Source organism: Amborella trichopoda, chromosome 3 (assembly GCF_054954075.1).
Source record: "Amborella trichopoda isolate Santa Cruz 75 chromosome 3, AtrichopodaSantaCruz75HAP2 v2.0, whole genome shotgun sequence".
NCBI classification, from domain to species: Eukaryota; Viridiplantae; Streptophyta; class Magnoliopsida; order Amborellales; family Amborellaceae; genus Amborella; species Amborella trichopoda.
Window position 1 is genome coordinate 13,173,370 of NC_142338.1, and position 17,169 is coordinate 13,190,538.

Sequence of the window (17,169 nt, forward strand, 5' to 3'; positions counted from 1 at the left end):
AAAAACAGGCTGAGCAAAGAAGGATCTTTAAGTTCTTAAGAGGAAAAGAAAGCAAAAGCTACCCTCGGTGCAGAGCAAGACAAGCGTCGTGCTGCTGGTGGACCCTAGTCGAAAGCATCACTCGTTCCCAGATTCAGCAAGGACGGCTAATCCTGGGTGACCGATAGCGAAGTAGTACCAATTAAGTTAAATAGAACATTCAAGCATTCGCTCTGGAGGTTGATCTCTGACCGCGTGCGTGCCTGTTGAGGGAAGAATGAGCAAGTCATAACTCAAAACTAATAGGCGCAGAACGAACGAACCGCACCTGTGAGCCTCATGAGTGCTGGCCGTGCCACTTGGAAAAAGAGCTCTTTCTTGATGTCAATGCTGATGGAATTCATTATGGAAGGAAAGAAGGAAGGTAATTGGCTACGCCTTTGACTAAGACCCAGCGAGTTGAGTGCATAAGCAAGGAGCGAGCCTTAAACGGCCTCAGCACCTGCCTTACCCACTTAGATCTGGAATCAACCATTAGCTTACTAGAAAAACTGTCAGACATCCGATAATACCCCTCCCGCATAGCTCCGCAAGGGAAGCCCATCGCAAGCCTACATCTTGACTTTGAACTTCAGAGAGTACAAGTTCTAAGAAAGGACAAATTGCCTCCCTTGAGCCTGTCTATAATTATGTTGGGGGAGGCAAGTAGAAAAGCTTTTGGATAAGGAAAAAACTTAAGCATCTATCATGAACAATCAGCCTCTGCAACATGCTTCAAGCAAGGAAAAGAGGGTATACAAGACCAAATCGTGCTCTACTATCTCCCACTAAAAAGGAGAAACTCAAATGCTCCCATCATGGAAAGAAAAGAGACACCCAAGAGAATTGTTGGGACTCGTGTCCACAACAGAGACCGAACCCAAGGAATGCAAGTGCCCACATTGTATCGACTGAGTGGGGAGGAAACCTCAGCCACACAACCCAAACTATCCGGTCCAAGAGCTCAAGCCATCAAGATTTACAGCACCAGTTGACAGCTTCCACCGGCTCTAAAACACTGGCGGAGCAGCCAGGTATATATGCAATTGCAAATCATGCTTCCAACTCCATCTATTCTACATCCTGGATCATTGATTAAGGGGCTACTGATCATATGACCGGTAAGAAAGTTGATTGCTTCTTTTTCTCATGCTCCTAGAGAAGTTAAACTTACTAATGGATCCATGACCAGTGACTCTAGGGCTGAAACACATAAACTTTCATTATCCTTATCCTTACCCTTTGTAATACATGTCCCTTCATTTCCTTCCAAGCTTCTCTCTATTAGCAGCCTGACAAAACAACTCAACTGCAGTGTCACATTCTTTCCCTCACATTGTGTTTCTCAGATCCCGAAAACAAGATAGACGATTGGTAGTGGTCATGAAGACAATGGTTGTACCTTTTCAACATGGGATGTACTTGTATTGGTCTCAACTCTGAGTCTAGAAATCATGAGCATGTCCTCTTGTGGCACACCAGCTTAGGTCATATGTCTCTGAAATCTTAAAAGTTATTGCTTCTAGATAAGTTTGTTTCTTTGGATGTTCCTTGGCTACAATATGAGACATGTCAATGTCTAAACAATGTAGAACCTCCTTTTTTTTTCTGGAAAAAATAAAAGTTCTAAGCCATTCCATCTTGTTCATTTTAATGTTTAGGGGCCCGCTCCTGTTATTTTTGTTCTGGATATAGGTATTTTATGTCATTCATTGATGACTACTCTCATTATACTTGGATCTATCTAACGAAAAGTAGAGATGAAGTACCTTCAATAGTAAAAATATTTCATAAAATGGTTCCAACCCAGTTTGAGACCCAAACAAAAAAATTTCATTCTGATAATGCACGAGTATCTAAACCATTGATTAAATAATTATTTTCTTGAATACAATATAGAAACTCAAACATCACGTTCCTACATACCACAACAGAGTATGATGTGGTAGAACGGAAAATTAGACACTTGTTGGAAGAAGTGAGAGGTATCTTAATAGGAATAAAGGCTCCTAAGATGTATTGGGATGAAGTAGTTCTTATTGCTGCCATACACTTTCTTTGTTTTCTCTTCCACCAAAAATCTTTTGTTGTGTCTGCTTTGTGCATATATTGGGTCGGCTAGGAATAAATTAGGACCTCAATTTACCAAATGTGTGTTCCTAGGATACTCGAACTCACAGAAGGGATACAAGTGTTACTATCCAAAAACTAAAAGGAAATATGTCGCAAAAGATGTTACATTCTTTGAGAATATACCCTCTTTTTAATCATAAAGAGATTCACTATCCACTATGCCACCCAACAATCCTATTCCGCTTCCAATGATCACAAATACTTTCAATAATCCAACCCAGGAACATGCAGAATCTACTAAGAAACATGTAAATAAATACACCCGAGAAAGGAACAAGGGAAAGTCTACTGTAAACAATCAACCCCAACTCGTTGACCCCTATATCTTCTTAATTCAATTTACCAATTTCAATAAGGACAAAAAAAAAAAAGATCTTTTACTTCTCATTTGATCAGTAAGTTTGTTTCTTATGTTTCACTTTCACCTTCTTTTTGTGCATACCTTTGATCTACTTCATCTATTTCTATTCCCACCAAAGTTGCAGATATATTGGCTCATCCACAATGAAAAGCAGCCATGATTGCGGAAATGACTGCCATAGAGAAGCATCAAACTTGGGATATAATTGATCGGCCAAAAGGACAACATGTGCTAGGATGCAGATGGGTATACCTTGAAGCACAAACCGAATGGTTCGATTGAGAGATACAAAGATCATCTAGTGGCTAAGGGTTTTACAAAATTATATGGGGTTGATTATATGGAGACTTTTGCTCCAATGGAAAAGTTGAAATCAATACTTGTATTTTTATTTATTGTCACAAATAGGAAATAGCTACCCCACCAACTAGACGTGAAGAATATTTTTCTCCATGGAGATCTGCAAGAGGAAGTGCATATGGAATTACCTGGGTTTTATCCTCAAGGGGAGAAAGGGAATGTCTGCAAGTTGAGGAAAGCGATATATGGATTCAAACAGTCACCTCGGGCTTGATCCGCAAAAATCAGTACAGCAATATGTCAATTCGGATTTCAAAGGAATGTTTTTTATCATTTTGTATTTGTTAAAAGAGAGTCTTATTCTACTGATAGTGTATGTTGATGATGTTGTGCTCACAGGAAATAATGATAACAAAATTCAAATAGTGAAAGAGTTCTTGGGGGTGTTTCTGACATCAAGGTCCAAGGATCTTGTGGAGGTGGCTAAGTCTAAACAAGGAATTTTTTGTTTCAAAGGACATATACTATTAATCTCCTCAATGACATAGAAATGCTGGGAGCCAAACCAGTAGAATCTCCTATAGAGGTTGATCACAAATTGTATGATCAGCAGTCAAAGCCTCAGAGTAACCCTAGTGTATATTTAAGATTAGTGGGCTGACTGTCACATGTCCAGACTTTGCATATGTTGTAATAGTAGCAAGTTAGTATATGCACGCACCATGCTCCCATCAAGTGTAAGCAGTTTATCTCATTTTATGATATTTAAAATCTGATCCAGTGAGAAGGCTATTTTATACCAATCAAGGTCATTTTGATATACAAGGTTTCTGCCATGCGGAGTGGGCCAGTTATTCTCTTGATCGACGATCTACTAGTAGCTACTTTATGATAGTGGGTGGTAATTTAGTCACTTAAAAGAGTAAGAAGCAAATGGTTGTAGCTCAATATTCAGCAGAAGCTGAATATTAAGCAATGGCAAGTGCTACATGTGAAATAATTTGGATATGCTCTCTTCTTCAAGAGATGGGTGTTAAAGTATCAACTCCCATTCCTCTACATTGTGATAATCAAGTGGCAATTTATAAAAGCCTGAATCTTGTATTTCATGAAAGAACCAAACATATTGAGGTCGACTGCCGCTTTGTCGAAGAAAAGTCACTTCAAAGGCAATATGTACTCCGTTTGTTCGATCTGAGAATCAAATGGTAGACATACTTACCAAGGCCTCTAATCAAGTTCAACTAAAGGATACTTTGGGCAAGCTGGGCATCTATGAAATATAAGATCCAGATTGAGGGGGAGTGTAGAAACCGTTATCTGCCCATTAAAACCTATGTACCAGTCGTAACTCCTAAGTGTAATGGGTCTCATATAGTGGTTATTATGGTGTTATGGGCTCACGCCCATTAAAACCTCCAACTCCAATGAATAATGGACCTCATGCCCATTAGAACCTGCTGTAACAGTTATTATAACTCTTGATTTTAACTCCTGATGTAATGGTTCTAATTCTTTTGCAAGTTCACCTACCAATACTATAACCCCCATAGGAATCTGTGCATATAGAGGGCACATTGCCCTATGATTTGTAGAGTGTGGAAAAATATGTATCTAGTCTATATTGTGCTTGAATGTTACTCTTTATATCTCTCTCTCTTCCCTCTCAATCTTAACACAACGCACAGTCCCAATCCTGTAAGCAATCATACGAATATCATGCTAACAAAAAGATCTAATAAAATATATGCACAAGTACTAACAAAATGCTTGTATTCATCCACTCCCCTATTGTTTATAGACATAAGAAACCAAATTTTCATGATAGGAAGGATCTGTTATCAATTGTATTCAAGAGTATAGACTAATACAATGTTATCAAATTGTATTCATCCACTCCCCTATTGTTTACATGCATTTTAAATAAGTCTGGGCATATGCAACGTCGATCTAGAACAACACCAGTTTGGAGGGGTGATTTGATTTAAGTGAAAGGCTCTAAAAGGGAAAGAGGGATGGCCCAAAAGGGCATGGATGGAAGTAGTGAGAAGAGATATATAGTGACCTATGGTTTAACTGAGGGTATGGCCATTGATAGAGTGGAGTGGGAAAACAGGATTTGTATCACCGACCCCAAATAGTTGGGAAAAGGCTCAAATGATGATGATAATGATGAAAGACATATCCACAAATAAGAAAAAAGGAGGAGCAAAAGAAAACAGAGAGGAGAATAAGAGAAAGAAGAAAGAGGAAACATATATGCTGATGCAAGTGGAATTGGACTAGCTGTAACTACACCACTCTTCCTTGGCTAGCATGTCGTTTTTTTTTAGAAATGTTAACTTATTTCAGCATTTTTTCTTCCTTGGCTAGCATGTCCACCTCCACCTCCACATTTCCTATTTTTCTCTTTTCCTTTTTTTTTCTTTCTTCTTTTTTTTTTTTTTTTTTGAAGGAAAGAGGTCCACAGCCAGATCACCTCTTTTTGAAGGTGATAAAAAGATACCTAGTTGTAGAGGTGGAAACTTTCTTCCATAAAGTCAGACAAGAAACAAGGATGAGTGGCATCTCTAACCATCATAGTTCAACCAGTTTGATATCTAAAATGAGCGCATATACTATGCTTTGTGGGAGCATATTGTGTATCTCTTCCTCACTCAAAACACGTACGTAGGATAATTTTCTTAGAATTTTCTTAGACTAAAATTTTCAGAAACACATAATAATCACTAAATGATTATTTTTAAAAGAAAAAAAATTTTGAATTTTAAGTTTTCTAACACTTCGATCTAGCCCTTCGAAAATTGCATGGTCTCTACTCAATCTTGAAACATAAGTTTTTGCTAGTGCATAGAGAGTTTATTTTGGATTTTTTTTTTTGCCACGATTATTCTATGGGTTGAAAGATTACATCCCCAAAATTTGAGAAGAATCCATAGTATGTATTTTGCCCAAGGGAGGAAATGGATAGTATCCTCTAGCGGGAAAAGGAAATCTTTTGGCATCTAAAATAAAAAACGCTTTCAATTTTAAGACTCTGCTGCCAACACGGACTTTTGGAGAGTCTTTAAATGGTAGATTCAAAGAGAAAAGAAAAGCCAAAACAAAAGATCCAAAAACTTCCCCACTTGCTATTATGGAGAACCACACAAAATGCATGGCAGAAGAGAAAGAAAGACATTGACTAATTGAAAATTAAGCTTCGCATTAATTAAAAAACATGACAAGAAAAAGAGGAAGGACATACTTGCTTCCTGTTCCAATCATATTGTCGAGTACCAACTGCGGGAGCAAACTGAAGAAGGATCGAACCATCCTTTACAACCTTGCATGCTCCTGACTGTAGAAGTAAGTAATAATAACATAAGTGCCCAATGACTTACTTCTTCATAAGTATAACAGCATTCTTAAAAAAAAAAAAAACTGGAATTTCCGTGCAAGAAAAAATTTAGAGAAAACCCTATACAGCACAAAGTTGTTGCAATTTCAGCAGCCAAGGTCCAAATAGAACTGAGATCTTACAATGAAATAGAACAACTTCAACGTACTTCTAAAGCAGTAAATTCAGGGGCTTTTGGCTCTATTGTTAGTGCTGCTTTTCCTTTGAAGATAGAGTGACCAACATACACCCTTCCTGACAACCCTGCAAGAAAAAATCAATCAAACGATGACATTCATGTAAAGGCATGGTAGAGAACATGCAAAAAGAAGAACCACACAATGGTTATGAAGCCCAACTTAAAATGAAACATTAAACAAAGAGATCTAAACATCCATCTTTTTCCTTTTTGATAATTAATAGATCTAAATATCCTCATTATATGAAACCTCATAAAAAATCTCAAAGATTAAATTTCGTACATTGGAATGAAATTGATCGATCAGTGACACTACAACATTCAAAGGTGTAATGGACCTCAAATGAAGCAATTAAGAAAAAAAGGTAAAAACATTCATGATTCATCAAAATATGCTTGCAAAACGATTTTCGAGTTCATTTATTGATTTTGAATAAAATATTCAGCCAAAAACAAACTGAAACTCTCAATTTCTACCATCCTTGACAGTGGACCAGGATGATATTCTCACTATCAGTAAATTATGATCCAATTCTATTAAATATTGCCAAACAAAAATCAGAGAAATGACAGACATAACTGGTTGCAGAAAGGCAATAAATGCAATGGCGCTCTCAAGTTTCGAAAAGCTAGATGTCAACTTTTCTCCTATACAAGAAAAAGGATGCACCAACAATTGAAAATGGCACTCTACGAATTACAATTGGGTTTCATGACTCTCCATTTATAACATTCTATTTTTTTGACACTTAACTATGGTGTGTGACACAGACACAGAGTTATCTTTTTGCCAAAAAGCATAATAAATTCATTACCAATAAATAATTACGATAAAAGTATGGTGCACGCAGAGTAAATTTTGAAGTTTTGATAAATATTGCATATTACAGCCAGTTTGGGTTGTGCGTGTTAGTCACCGCTCAGCACTCCATTATTGCAGATGGGAGAATAAAACAGGTTTTTATGGTTTTACCCCATCCCCCAAATTCTGCTTTATCATACAAAATCAGCTGAACATTATAGAAAAGAACACTGAACCAATCATGATGAAGCCCATGAGTATAATTCAGCACTATCCGCAACTTCAAGCAATCCAAACAGGTCCTTAGTGTTGGCAAGTGTATGAATAATTGCACATGGTTAGATTCATAATATAAGTTAGCAAAATAATGGAAATATTCCAAGTACAACAGTATCAAGAGATAATTCATTTATTGAATATACACCAATAGCATTTATTAAAACCAAAATATGTATTATCTCTGAAGAGACAAACTCATTTGGAAATATTATGTGCTTATTAATAATAACTAGCCACAGGTGCAGCAAAGAAAGCCTAGCAAAATAAACACACTTTTTTTAAACCAAAATGGAGAAAAAATTGGGAACAGGGAAAACCTAATGCAAAAATGACAATGAGGAAAGAACAACCTACCAGAAACAAAAATTTCAAGAAAGATAGGCAAGATGATGAAATAATTTACAGATAATAACAAAAGTAGCATGGAACCATTATATTGTACACAATATAATATTGTCTAATTTTCCCCTGCTAATTATCAATGACTAAACACCAAGTTCATGAGGTATAAACTTTATTAACAAGATCATGCTACCTAAAGTAATCAGCCAAACTTAATCATCTAGAAAAGAAAGAAGCACCTACAAGGTCAATTTTCGTAAATATTGACTGTGCAGATACAGCTTCCATTAACTGAGAATGAATGAGAGACTACAGCAGCGATACCAGAAGACTTATGATATCTGAGGAAAATTCTAAATCCTACACATCAAGATATTGCAAAAAGGAAAAGAAAGATTTTAGAGGGACTATATTAGAACTTAGAAGTAGAGCAAAGTAGTGCTTAATGGTAAGGCACAACAAATAATCACGCAAAATTTCAAAATAGCATGACAAAACCCAGCCTCACTGATTGCTGCTTTCATACCATGATAATGTTTGAAAAAGAATTGCATATCTTAAATGACCCTGGTACTAGGAACCATAATCCCCCCTTCAGGCATCTCTTTTCCAATTCCACATGTCTTCCACATGCTCAAGTGCCACCTCCACCACCTTTTCCCTCTCCTTCCCATCCTCCAAGGACGGCTGCATTAAAATCTCAGCCATCATTCTTTGACCCCTCTCCTTTCCTTTCTTTGACACCTGGCTCAACTTCTCCAATTCCCAAGACCCAACCCTCAAACCTCTCCCTGAGCCTCTTTCTTCCTCCTCCACTTACACCCCCTACTGACTCTTCACCATCACCACCAACCACAGAAACCTCGGCCATCCTCAATGAAACCTACCAAGAAACTTCTCATTTTTCCGGTCTCCCCTCCTATATACTCCCCCCACTCCTATCTCTAACCCCTTCTTGGCCCTCTTCCCTTACTCCAGCAACAGCTCCTCTCCTCACCCTTATCGTCTTTCCCATGCCCCTCCTACTCTACCCCTCCCTCTCGAACCCTTCAATCCCTACACATCCTCCCCCATGCCTCACCAAGAAAAGCAGCGGCCTTCCTATCCTAGCAGGTCGCGTCCTTCACCAAATCCTCCTAACTACATTCCACCTTCAATAACCCCTCCTCCTTAGAATCTCAATCACACCGCCATCCTTCCCCTCTCCCCCACCCCCAATATGTAAGCTGCTATGGGTTCCCTACCCCTACACTTCTCTCCACTCCCCCTTTGTATTCTCAGAGTCATCCCCTGATAACCCCACTCCCTCTTACCCCTTCACCTCCTCCTTACCTAACCCTCCAGGTACCAGTCTCCAGTTCTCAGACCTCAATGATTCGGTCCCTATCCTTCTCGAGATGAGACTTGCACTTAACGCTGCTCAGGCTTCGTGAGGGAGCCTTCCTCCATGCATCCTCCCCTTGAACTACTTTTCCCTCCCCCCATCTTGCTCTTCCCCTGAAAAGGCCCCTCTTTTCCTAGCTCATGTTCATCCCTTCCCAGGAACCTCAATTTCTCCTCTCACACAAAACTCTCTCCCAAACCCTGAATTCAACTCCGACATCCAGTCCACTGTATCGGCTGACTCAAGGGAGTTAGAAAGAATAGACTGGGCCGAGCCCCTTATGGCAGACATGATTGACAACTGTGACCTTGCATTCTCAGGAGACATCTCAAGAATCTCGTCGCACCATAGCACTGCAGCGAGTGCACCTCAGGTAATCTCCTCTACAAGGCCTAATAGAGGATCTAAGGAATTGACCAAACTTCACTCTAGGGTGAACTATGATACCCCTAGGAGCTCAGCCCAATTGATCTCCCTCCCTTACAACCTACCCCTTGCCCTAAAAACAGGAGATCCACTAGGAAATCCTCTCAGCACCCAAACTCACCTCGATAAGGGTCCTCTGTTGGAATATCAAAGGACTTGGCAGCCATGCTAAATGTTGTGTTGTCCACTCCCTAGAAATGTCTCAATTCCCCGATATCCTAGCAGTTTTTGAAACTAAAATTCCCTCCCCTGACCTCGCATTGGTTAAGGAAATTTGGGGACAAAGCCCCTATGCTTGAGTAGTCTAAGACTCTCAGGACGCCTCTAGGGGCATTTGGGTTATGTGGAACCCAATTGTCCTCTATGGCATTTCGTCCCAAATCCGGGATTTTTCTATAACCACTTCCTTTCATCGAATTTTCGACAATTTCCTCTTCAGGTCCACCTTTGTCTATGGCCCTAATAGCCCGGTTCTTAGAGAAAATATATGGCTAGAACTTACACTCTCTGTTGCTCCTCCCCACATCCCCTAGTTTCTGGGTGGCGATTTCAACGCAGTCATGTGGCCTCATGAGAAATCAAATGGTGGTCGTCTGACCGCATCTATGAAAGCCTTCTCAGAGTTCATCAAAAGTATCCCTCTCTCATGGGCATCATTTACTTGGTCCAATCATGCCCCTATCCCTACAATTACAAAGATAGATCGCTTCCTTGTCAACCAAACCTAGGAATCCTCTTTCCCAGGATCTTGCTCTAGGGCCCTCCCGAAGGCCACCTTAGACCATAAGCATATCCTTTAAGACACCAACCCAATTCCCTATTCAAACAAACCGTTCAAATTCGAGCTTTTTTGGTTGGAAGAACCATCCTTTGCCCCTTTGTTCTCTTCCACTTGGTCCTCTTCTTCAATTTCTGGTTGGGCTGGATCTAGGCCAACCCGAAAACTTCAAATACTTAAAGCTTCTCTGAAACAGTGGAACCGAAATCTGCCTTCAAACTTTAAGGATCCTTTAAGAGCCCAGACGTCCACATTGTCAGATTTAGATGCAGTAGAAGAAACTCGCCCTCATATTCCCATGAAAGAGACTCTAGATATCAGGCTAAAGCAAATCTAGCCCAAATTCTAAAGCAGGAAGAAACGTATTGATTCCAACACTCTAAAATCAAATGGCTCAAAGAGAGGGACAGAAATACTAGTTTCTTCAACAAGACAGCCAGCTCTAGACATAGGGGGGACTTAATTACCCAAGTTTCGGTAGGTCCAAACTATTATTCCCAGCCGCCCCCCGCCCAAAATAAAGAACCTCTTCATAAGATACTTTCAAAATCTTTTCTCTAGGCCTTCTCACCCTCGCCCTGCTTTGGGATAGGGGTTTAAACCCCTTTCCCAAGAAGCATCTCATAGCCTAGCAAGGCCTTTTCCATCAAGGAATTCGCAGAGTTGTCTTTGATCTGCTCAAAGACAAGGCCTCAGGACCGAACGGATTTCCAATAGCAATTTTCCAAAATTTATAGGACACTACATCCCCGAACGTTTTAGCCTTCTTTTGAAGAGTTTTTTCATGGAGGTAGACTCAATTCAACCTTAAATTCCACCTTTATTGCTCTAGTCCCAAAAGTAGAAGGCGCCCATAGATTGAAGGACTTCCGCCCAATTAGCCTTCTCAACTCCTCGTATAAAATCCTTGCAAAGACACTTGCCTCCCACTTTCAGGAGGTCTAGCACTCAGTCATCTCCTCAACAAAATCTGCCTTTGTGTGTAACAAGCAAATTTTAGATGGCGCCCTAATAGCTCATGAGGCCATTCACTCTAGGTCCCTATCAGGCTAGAAAAGATTGATTATAAAATTAGATTGGGAGAAGGCATACGACAAAATGGACTGGGAACTCTTAGATTCCATCCAAAGTCATATGGGTTTTAATCCCCGTAGGAGAAACTGGAACCGAGCCTGTATATCCAAAATGGCACCCCGAAGGATCCTTCCATGCTAAAAGAGGGCTCCTGCAAGGTGATCCCCGTTCGCCTTGCCTTTTCACACTTATAAATGAGTTGTTTTCTAGAACCATCTCTAAGTTGTATGATAGGGGTCATCTCTAGGGGTTTTGTTCCTCCCCATCTGGTCCAATAGCCTCTCACCTCCTCTATGCAAACGATACAGCCATATTTTGTGATGCCAATGCTAACCAAGTAGGCTGCTAATGGCAGTTCCTTAGAACCTTTGAACTCCTGACCTAAATGAAAGTAAATCTTGCCAAAACCAAAATGCCAGGGGTTTTGGTCGACAACTCAGAACTCGAGAGTCTAGCACTCTGCTTAGGTTGTTCCATAGAATCCCTTCCTTCCTCATACCTAGGTCTGCCCCTTTGCTTAGTAAAACCTAGAAAACATCTATGGGACAATCTGATAGAGAAATTTTCATAGAAGTTTGCCTCTGGGAAAGGACGTTCCTATCCTTTGGGGGTAGAATCATTTTAATAAGAGCCACCCTCGCCAGTATCCCCATCTACTCAATGTCTTTATTCCAAATCCTATCTCGATTAATCAAGGCCTGGAAAAACGAGACTTCCTTTGGTCTGGAGTGGAGGGCTCCAAAAAATACCTTTTAATCGCCTAGGAAAAGATCTGCATCCCAATAAAACTTGGCGGCCTAGGAATAAAAAGCTTGAGAACCACAAATCTTGCCCCATTGGGAAAATGGTGGTGGAAGTTTTCTTCCCCACATCCCCTTCTATGGAAACAGGTAATCAGCTCTAAATATGGGTTGGGTAACAAAGACTGGCTGCCCAAATCCCCCCTCATAGGTCCTCAGGAGCTTGGAAGAGCATCCCTTCCACAAAAGCTGCCTTCCTCAATCGCACCAGATTTAGGCTAGGTAATGGTCCGCGAATCAAGTTCTAGACTGATCTTTGGATTGGCCACTCCCCTCTCAAGATATCCTTCCACTCTCTTTTTTTACTCACAACAAATCAAGCAGCACTCATTGCTAACTATGTGCAATTCAATGGGTCCAACCTTGTTTGGACCCCAATATTTAGGAGGAACCTCTCAGACCAAGAATTAATCTCTTTCACTTCCCTTCTGCAAATTCTTGCACCCATTTTCAGCCCCTTCATTCAACAAGATGCCCAAATTTGGTCTCCCAACTCTTCGGGATGTTGTTCAGTGTCCTCCTTCTATAATTCCCTGCTCCCTAATATGAACCCCCACCCCCTCCTCAACAAAACATGGTCCTTACCTATCTCCCATAAAGTTCAAGGTTTCATTTAGATCCTCCTTCAAGGCAAAACACTCACCTTGGATCAACTTCATCATAGAGGGGTTTCTCTTCCCAATTGATGTATTTTTTTTATGCAAAAAGAGGAGAATATCCCTCATCTTTTCATCCATTGTGAGGTTTCCCTAGGTCTATGGTCATCCCTTCTCAAACTCTTTGGCCTCCAATGGGTTACTCCCTTGACCCTCACTAACCTATTTGAATCCTTCTTCCCCCCATTCTCAAAATATGGGAAAATACTTTGGCATCTATCCATAGCAGCTCTGTTATGAAGTTTGTGAGTTGAGCAAAATGCAAGAATTATTAGAGGAACCCTAGAAGTCAGCATGTAGTTTTTGAAACCATTTATGTCCTAAATTATTTTTGCGCTAAAACAATTCCAACCTTTGTCCCATCTCAATCTCTCATTTCTTGACAAATTGGGAGTGCATTCTTAATTTATCCCCCCTACCATCAGACCCAACGCTCTATGAGCTCCCCCACCACCCGGCTTCTTGAAACCAAACATAGACATATCTTCTCTAGGGAACCCAAAACCCTCTAGAATAGGAGGGCAGCTTGCAGATCCATCTGCAACCATATAGGCATTTTTTTAATATAAAGGAATGAATGACTCCACCTATGCGGAGGCTCTAGCCTTACTCGAGGGCCTCAAATGTGTGGCATCGATGGGGCCTCCTGCCGAAGGGATCTTAGTTGAGTCAGACTCCAGAAATAGAATCCATTGGGCTACTCATCAGCAGGAACCTTGGAGGCTATTCTCCATTTTGAGCACATCAATATTCTGTGCGGCACAATGCCACAAGTGATCTTCAAATTAATCTTTCGAGAGGCCAATCCAGAAGCTGACTGCCTAGCAAAAGAAGCATCAATTTGGGGCCAAGGTGCACAATCTACTCCTCATAATCTCTAAAGGCCTCTCTCCTCTCTTACTTCTCTGACTCTCATCCTCCCTAAACTCCCTAATTTCTCGATTCTTCTTGAAACCCCCATCCACACTCAGAAGCCCCCAAAAAAAAAGGGACCGGGGGGGGGGGGGGGGGATAAAGAAGAGAAGAAAGGGGCAAAAAAAAAAGTAGAAAAAAACAAAGTTGAGGTTCTCTCTTCATTCTACCCTGCCTCCCTCCTCTTCCTCTAACCTCCTATCCTCCCTAGGATTCTCTCTAGGAGTTATGTTAACTTTATTTTGTCTCTTTTTTCTTTATACTTGTCTCGCCTCATCCCCATATACTCCTCTCTTCCCTCCTACTCTCTTCTCTTTCTTCCCCCCTCATAACTTCTTCCTCATAAAAATTCACCCTTACAAGCTTATGTGCTATTCCCTTAGCTACCTCTCTCGCCTCTTTCTCCCTACTATGAGAGAACAAAGAATTATATAGTTTCTCTCAACTCTCCCTCTTCACACACTTGGTAATTTCCGGCCAGATTGGTGTCACGAAGGATTGCTGCGTCATAGGCCTGCAGGATGGTGAACAAGCTCATCAACAATCTGCCCACAGGATTAAAGCATTCACACAGCTGGCTCAGAATCACCACTTCACCCCCATCAGGCTCAGCACTTTTATCCTCAAATTATCAGATCCTCAGGATGACAGCCACCAATTTCTCACTAGCAACACTTCTTCTCTCCCCCTACCCCTAATTCCTCTAAATATTCTCTCTGGATTGTAAAACTGTTATGCTGTCAGGCTTCAACTGCCCCTAATTTTGCTTTCGCTTTAAATGAGTTATTAGTAGCATTTTTTTACTTGGGAATTTCTCCCTCTCCCCCCTTTAAGCAAACTTGCTCTTTCTGCACTTCAATATTCAGTGTAGCTGAGCACCCAATATGTGGGCTGCCGTCAGTAGATTTATTTTCATGTAAATATTTTATTATCAATACAAAAGTTAACATTCTCCTCAAAAAAAAAAAAAAACAGGAAACTACCAACAGTAGCTTTAGTATCCCAAATGGGCAGATAACACCTCACACTCGAGCATGCACATATGCATGTTGTCAGCACGGCATAGTGTTTGCATCACACTGATTGGTATGCAATTCTCATTGTAAGTTGCCTCGTCACCCCCCATTAAGCGACTGACTCTACACTCAAATGCGTTGACATGGCCCAACGTGATCATTACCTCAAAGTTTTCTCAGCATAATCACAAAGATCATTTATATTCATGTTAAACCATAAAATTTGGACAACTGGTCGTTTGAACTTCAAGTGAAGCTTATTCGAAAGATAGCATTTCGAAACTCATGGATGAAAGCCACTTCAGCCCTACTGAATGAGCCGAAAGGACAAACGTGCCTGGTTTTATTAATGATATTAACACAAGCCCCAGGAAGCCTCTTTTAGCCATGGATGTTATCCCCTCCACAAAGAAATGAAGGATTCCATGCATTTCTCAAAGTAATCATCAATAGACAAAAACCACAAAGCATCGCAGACTCTGTAAAAAAAACATACAAAAAAGGAATTTTGCCAATATGCTCGCTGCTATCATAGATATCCAAAAACTGCACTATCGTCTCTGTGAAAAAAATGACAATAAATCTCAAGAAGTGAAGTTATCTGCCATTTTTCTCAAAACAAAGCATAAGTCGGTAGTTATAACACCAATAGAGAAACGGAAGACAAAAAAAGAGATACTAAACAAAGGAACATGAGACCTCAAATATTCATGGTTCCCTACCCGAAAAGACAAACAAAATATATAAAACAGAGAGAGAGAGAGAGAGAGAGAGAGAGAGACCAGACGACTGTCCATTGAAGGAGTTATCAGCAGGTGGAGTGAATTTCTGTGGTTCAAAGTACTCAGGGCGACGGCATTTCAGGGTAAAATCCTTTGAAAGAAAACCTCTTCTTCTTGTGAAGCCCAATCTCGAGCTCAACCTCAAGCTCAACCTCAAGCTCAAGGGGGTGGTGAGGCATGGCAGCGGAGGAAGCTTTTGATGAGAGGAAACAGGGGTGGGGCTTAGGGAAGCTGAGAGCCGCAACGACGCCTGGGGCATTTTTGCTATTCCTCAACACTACAGGGAGAGGCCACAAAACTTATTCAATGGGATGGTTAAGTTAACAATGCTATAGGATAGGGCAGTTAGCGGGCCGAGTTCGGTCTTGGCCCGGACTGAACATGAACCATGTAAGGTGGGCTTGGGATCAGGCGGAATTCGTGATGATGAGGCCTGAACCAAAAATAATGGGCCGGGCTGGGATGGTCCTTTTATAAATATAGGAATTTCTTAAAGTGTACGAAAATAAATTTCGTGTTGGACCTAATGCCAGAAGATTAGCGGGCTGGGTTTGGGTTGGGATATGCCCGGGATCGGCTGGAATTTTTGATGATGAGACCCGAACCCAAAAGAACATACCCAAACGGCCCGGTCTTTTTATAAATGTAGAAAGTTTCTCAAAGTTTCTAAGAATAAAAAAAAGAGTAGTGATCTTATGAGACTTTCATACATCCATGTGTGTAGGACTCTAAATGATCACCATTAAATTTGACACAGATCTCTATAAAAGTTATCAATTGGGTGTGGGACTTGACTTTTTTAGAGATCTGTGCCAAATTTAATGATGATCCTTTGGGATCCTACAAACATGGATGTGAGAAGGTCTCATAGGATCATTACTCTAAAAAAAATTTGGGGATAGACCCAGTGCCAAAAATGTTCTACCCTACTAAGTTCGGCACAGCCTAGCCTACGGCCTTAACCTGTGTTACAAACCCAGTTTGAAGCTGTTATTTGAAGTTGAAGGGTTATGGGTGATGTTGAATGATTTTGGAAAAAATTTATGCTGATCGTTAAGGATGGATGCACGAGGTTCTTGAAAATAAATGACTAAGCTTGGTTTGGTTAAAAAAATAGATAGCTTCAATCAACAAATATTCTAATTGGCTCATATGAGCATGAGAAGATGAAATAAAGCTTTATTGCAATCAAAATTTTCTTTTGTGCATTGTGGGAAAATCTAAAAGAAAAGAAAAGAAAAGGTCTTCATGGTGAGTTTAGATAGCCAAGGGTTTGTCATTTCATGAGGTATATTTTGTTGGAAAGTGATGTAAAAAAGACTCGGTATCTTCTCTTTATTTAGGGTTAACTTCATCATGTGAAGAGAGCATTTTATGGAGGCCCATAAAAATGAATTTTAGATATAGAAAAAGCAAGAAAAGTATAGAGAAGTTTTGGGAGGTAGAGATTGGGGGTTTCTTGCACAAACTCGAGCACCATTGTGCCTTTGTATTGGGTCGGATTTTATCATGATTTCCTTGCGATGAC

At 40.4% G+C, this 17,169-nt stretch overlaps 1 protein-coding gene across 3 annotated transcripts in view; it reads right to left on the bottom strand.

The window, feature by feature from the left end:
• The window catches only part of LOC18432561 (single-stranded DNA-binding protein WHY1, chloroplastic), a 37,111-nt gene extending 21,194 nt beyond the window's left edge, over positions 1 to 15,917 (bottom strand). For 2 of the 3 annotated variants that reach the window (XR_966616.3, XM_006842663.4), the window contains exons 1-3: positions 15,642 to 15,917; positions 6,361 to 6,455; positions 6,060 to 6,152 (exon numbers count right to left, since the gene is read on the bottom strand). Coding sequence is in view for 1 of the 3 variants with exons in the window: in XM_006842663.4 (XP_006842726.1) it covers positions 6,060 to 6,152; positions 6,361 to 6,455; positions 15,642 to 15,900 (447 nt within the window). In the remaining 2 variants the exon portion in view is untranslated. Of the gene's footprint in view, positions 1 to 6,059; positions 6,153 to 6,334; positions 6,456 to 15,641 lie in introns of all 3 variants that reach the window. The other variant, XM_088863499.1, reaches the window with a different exon arrangement.
• Positions 15,918 to 17,169: the final 1,252 nt, after the last annotated feature.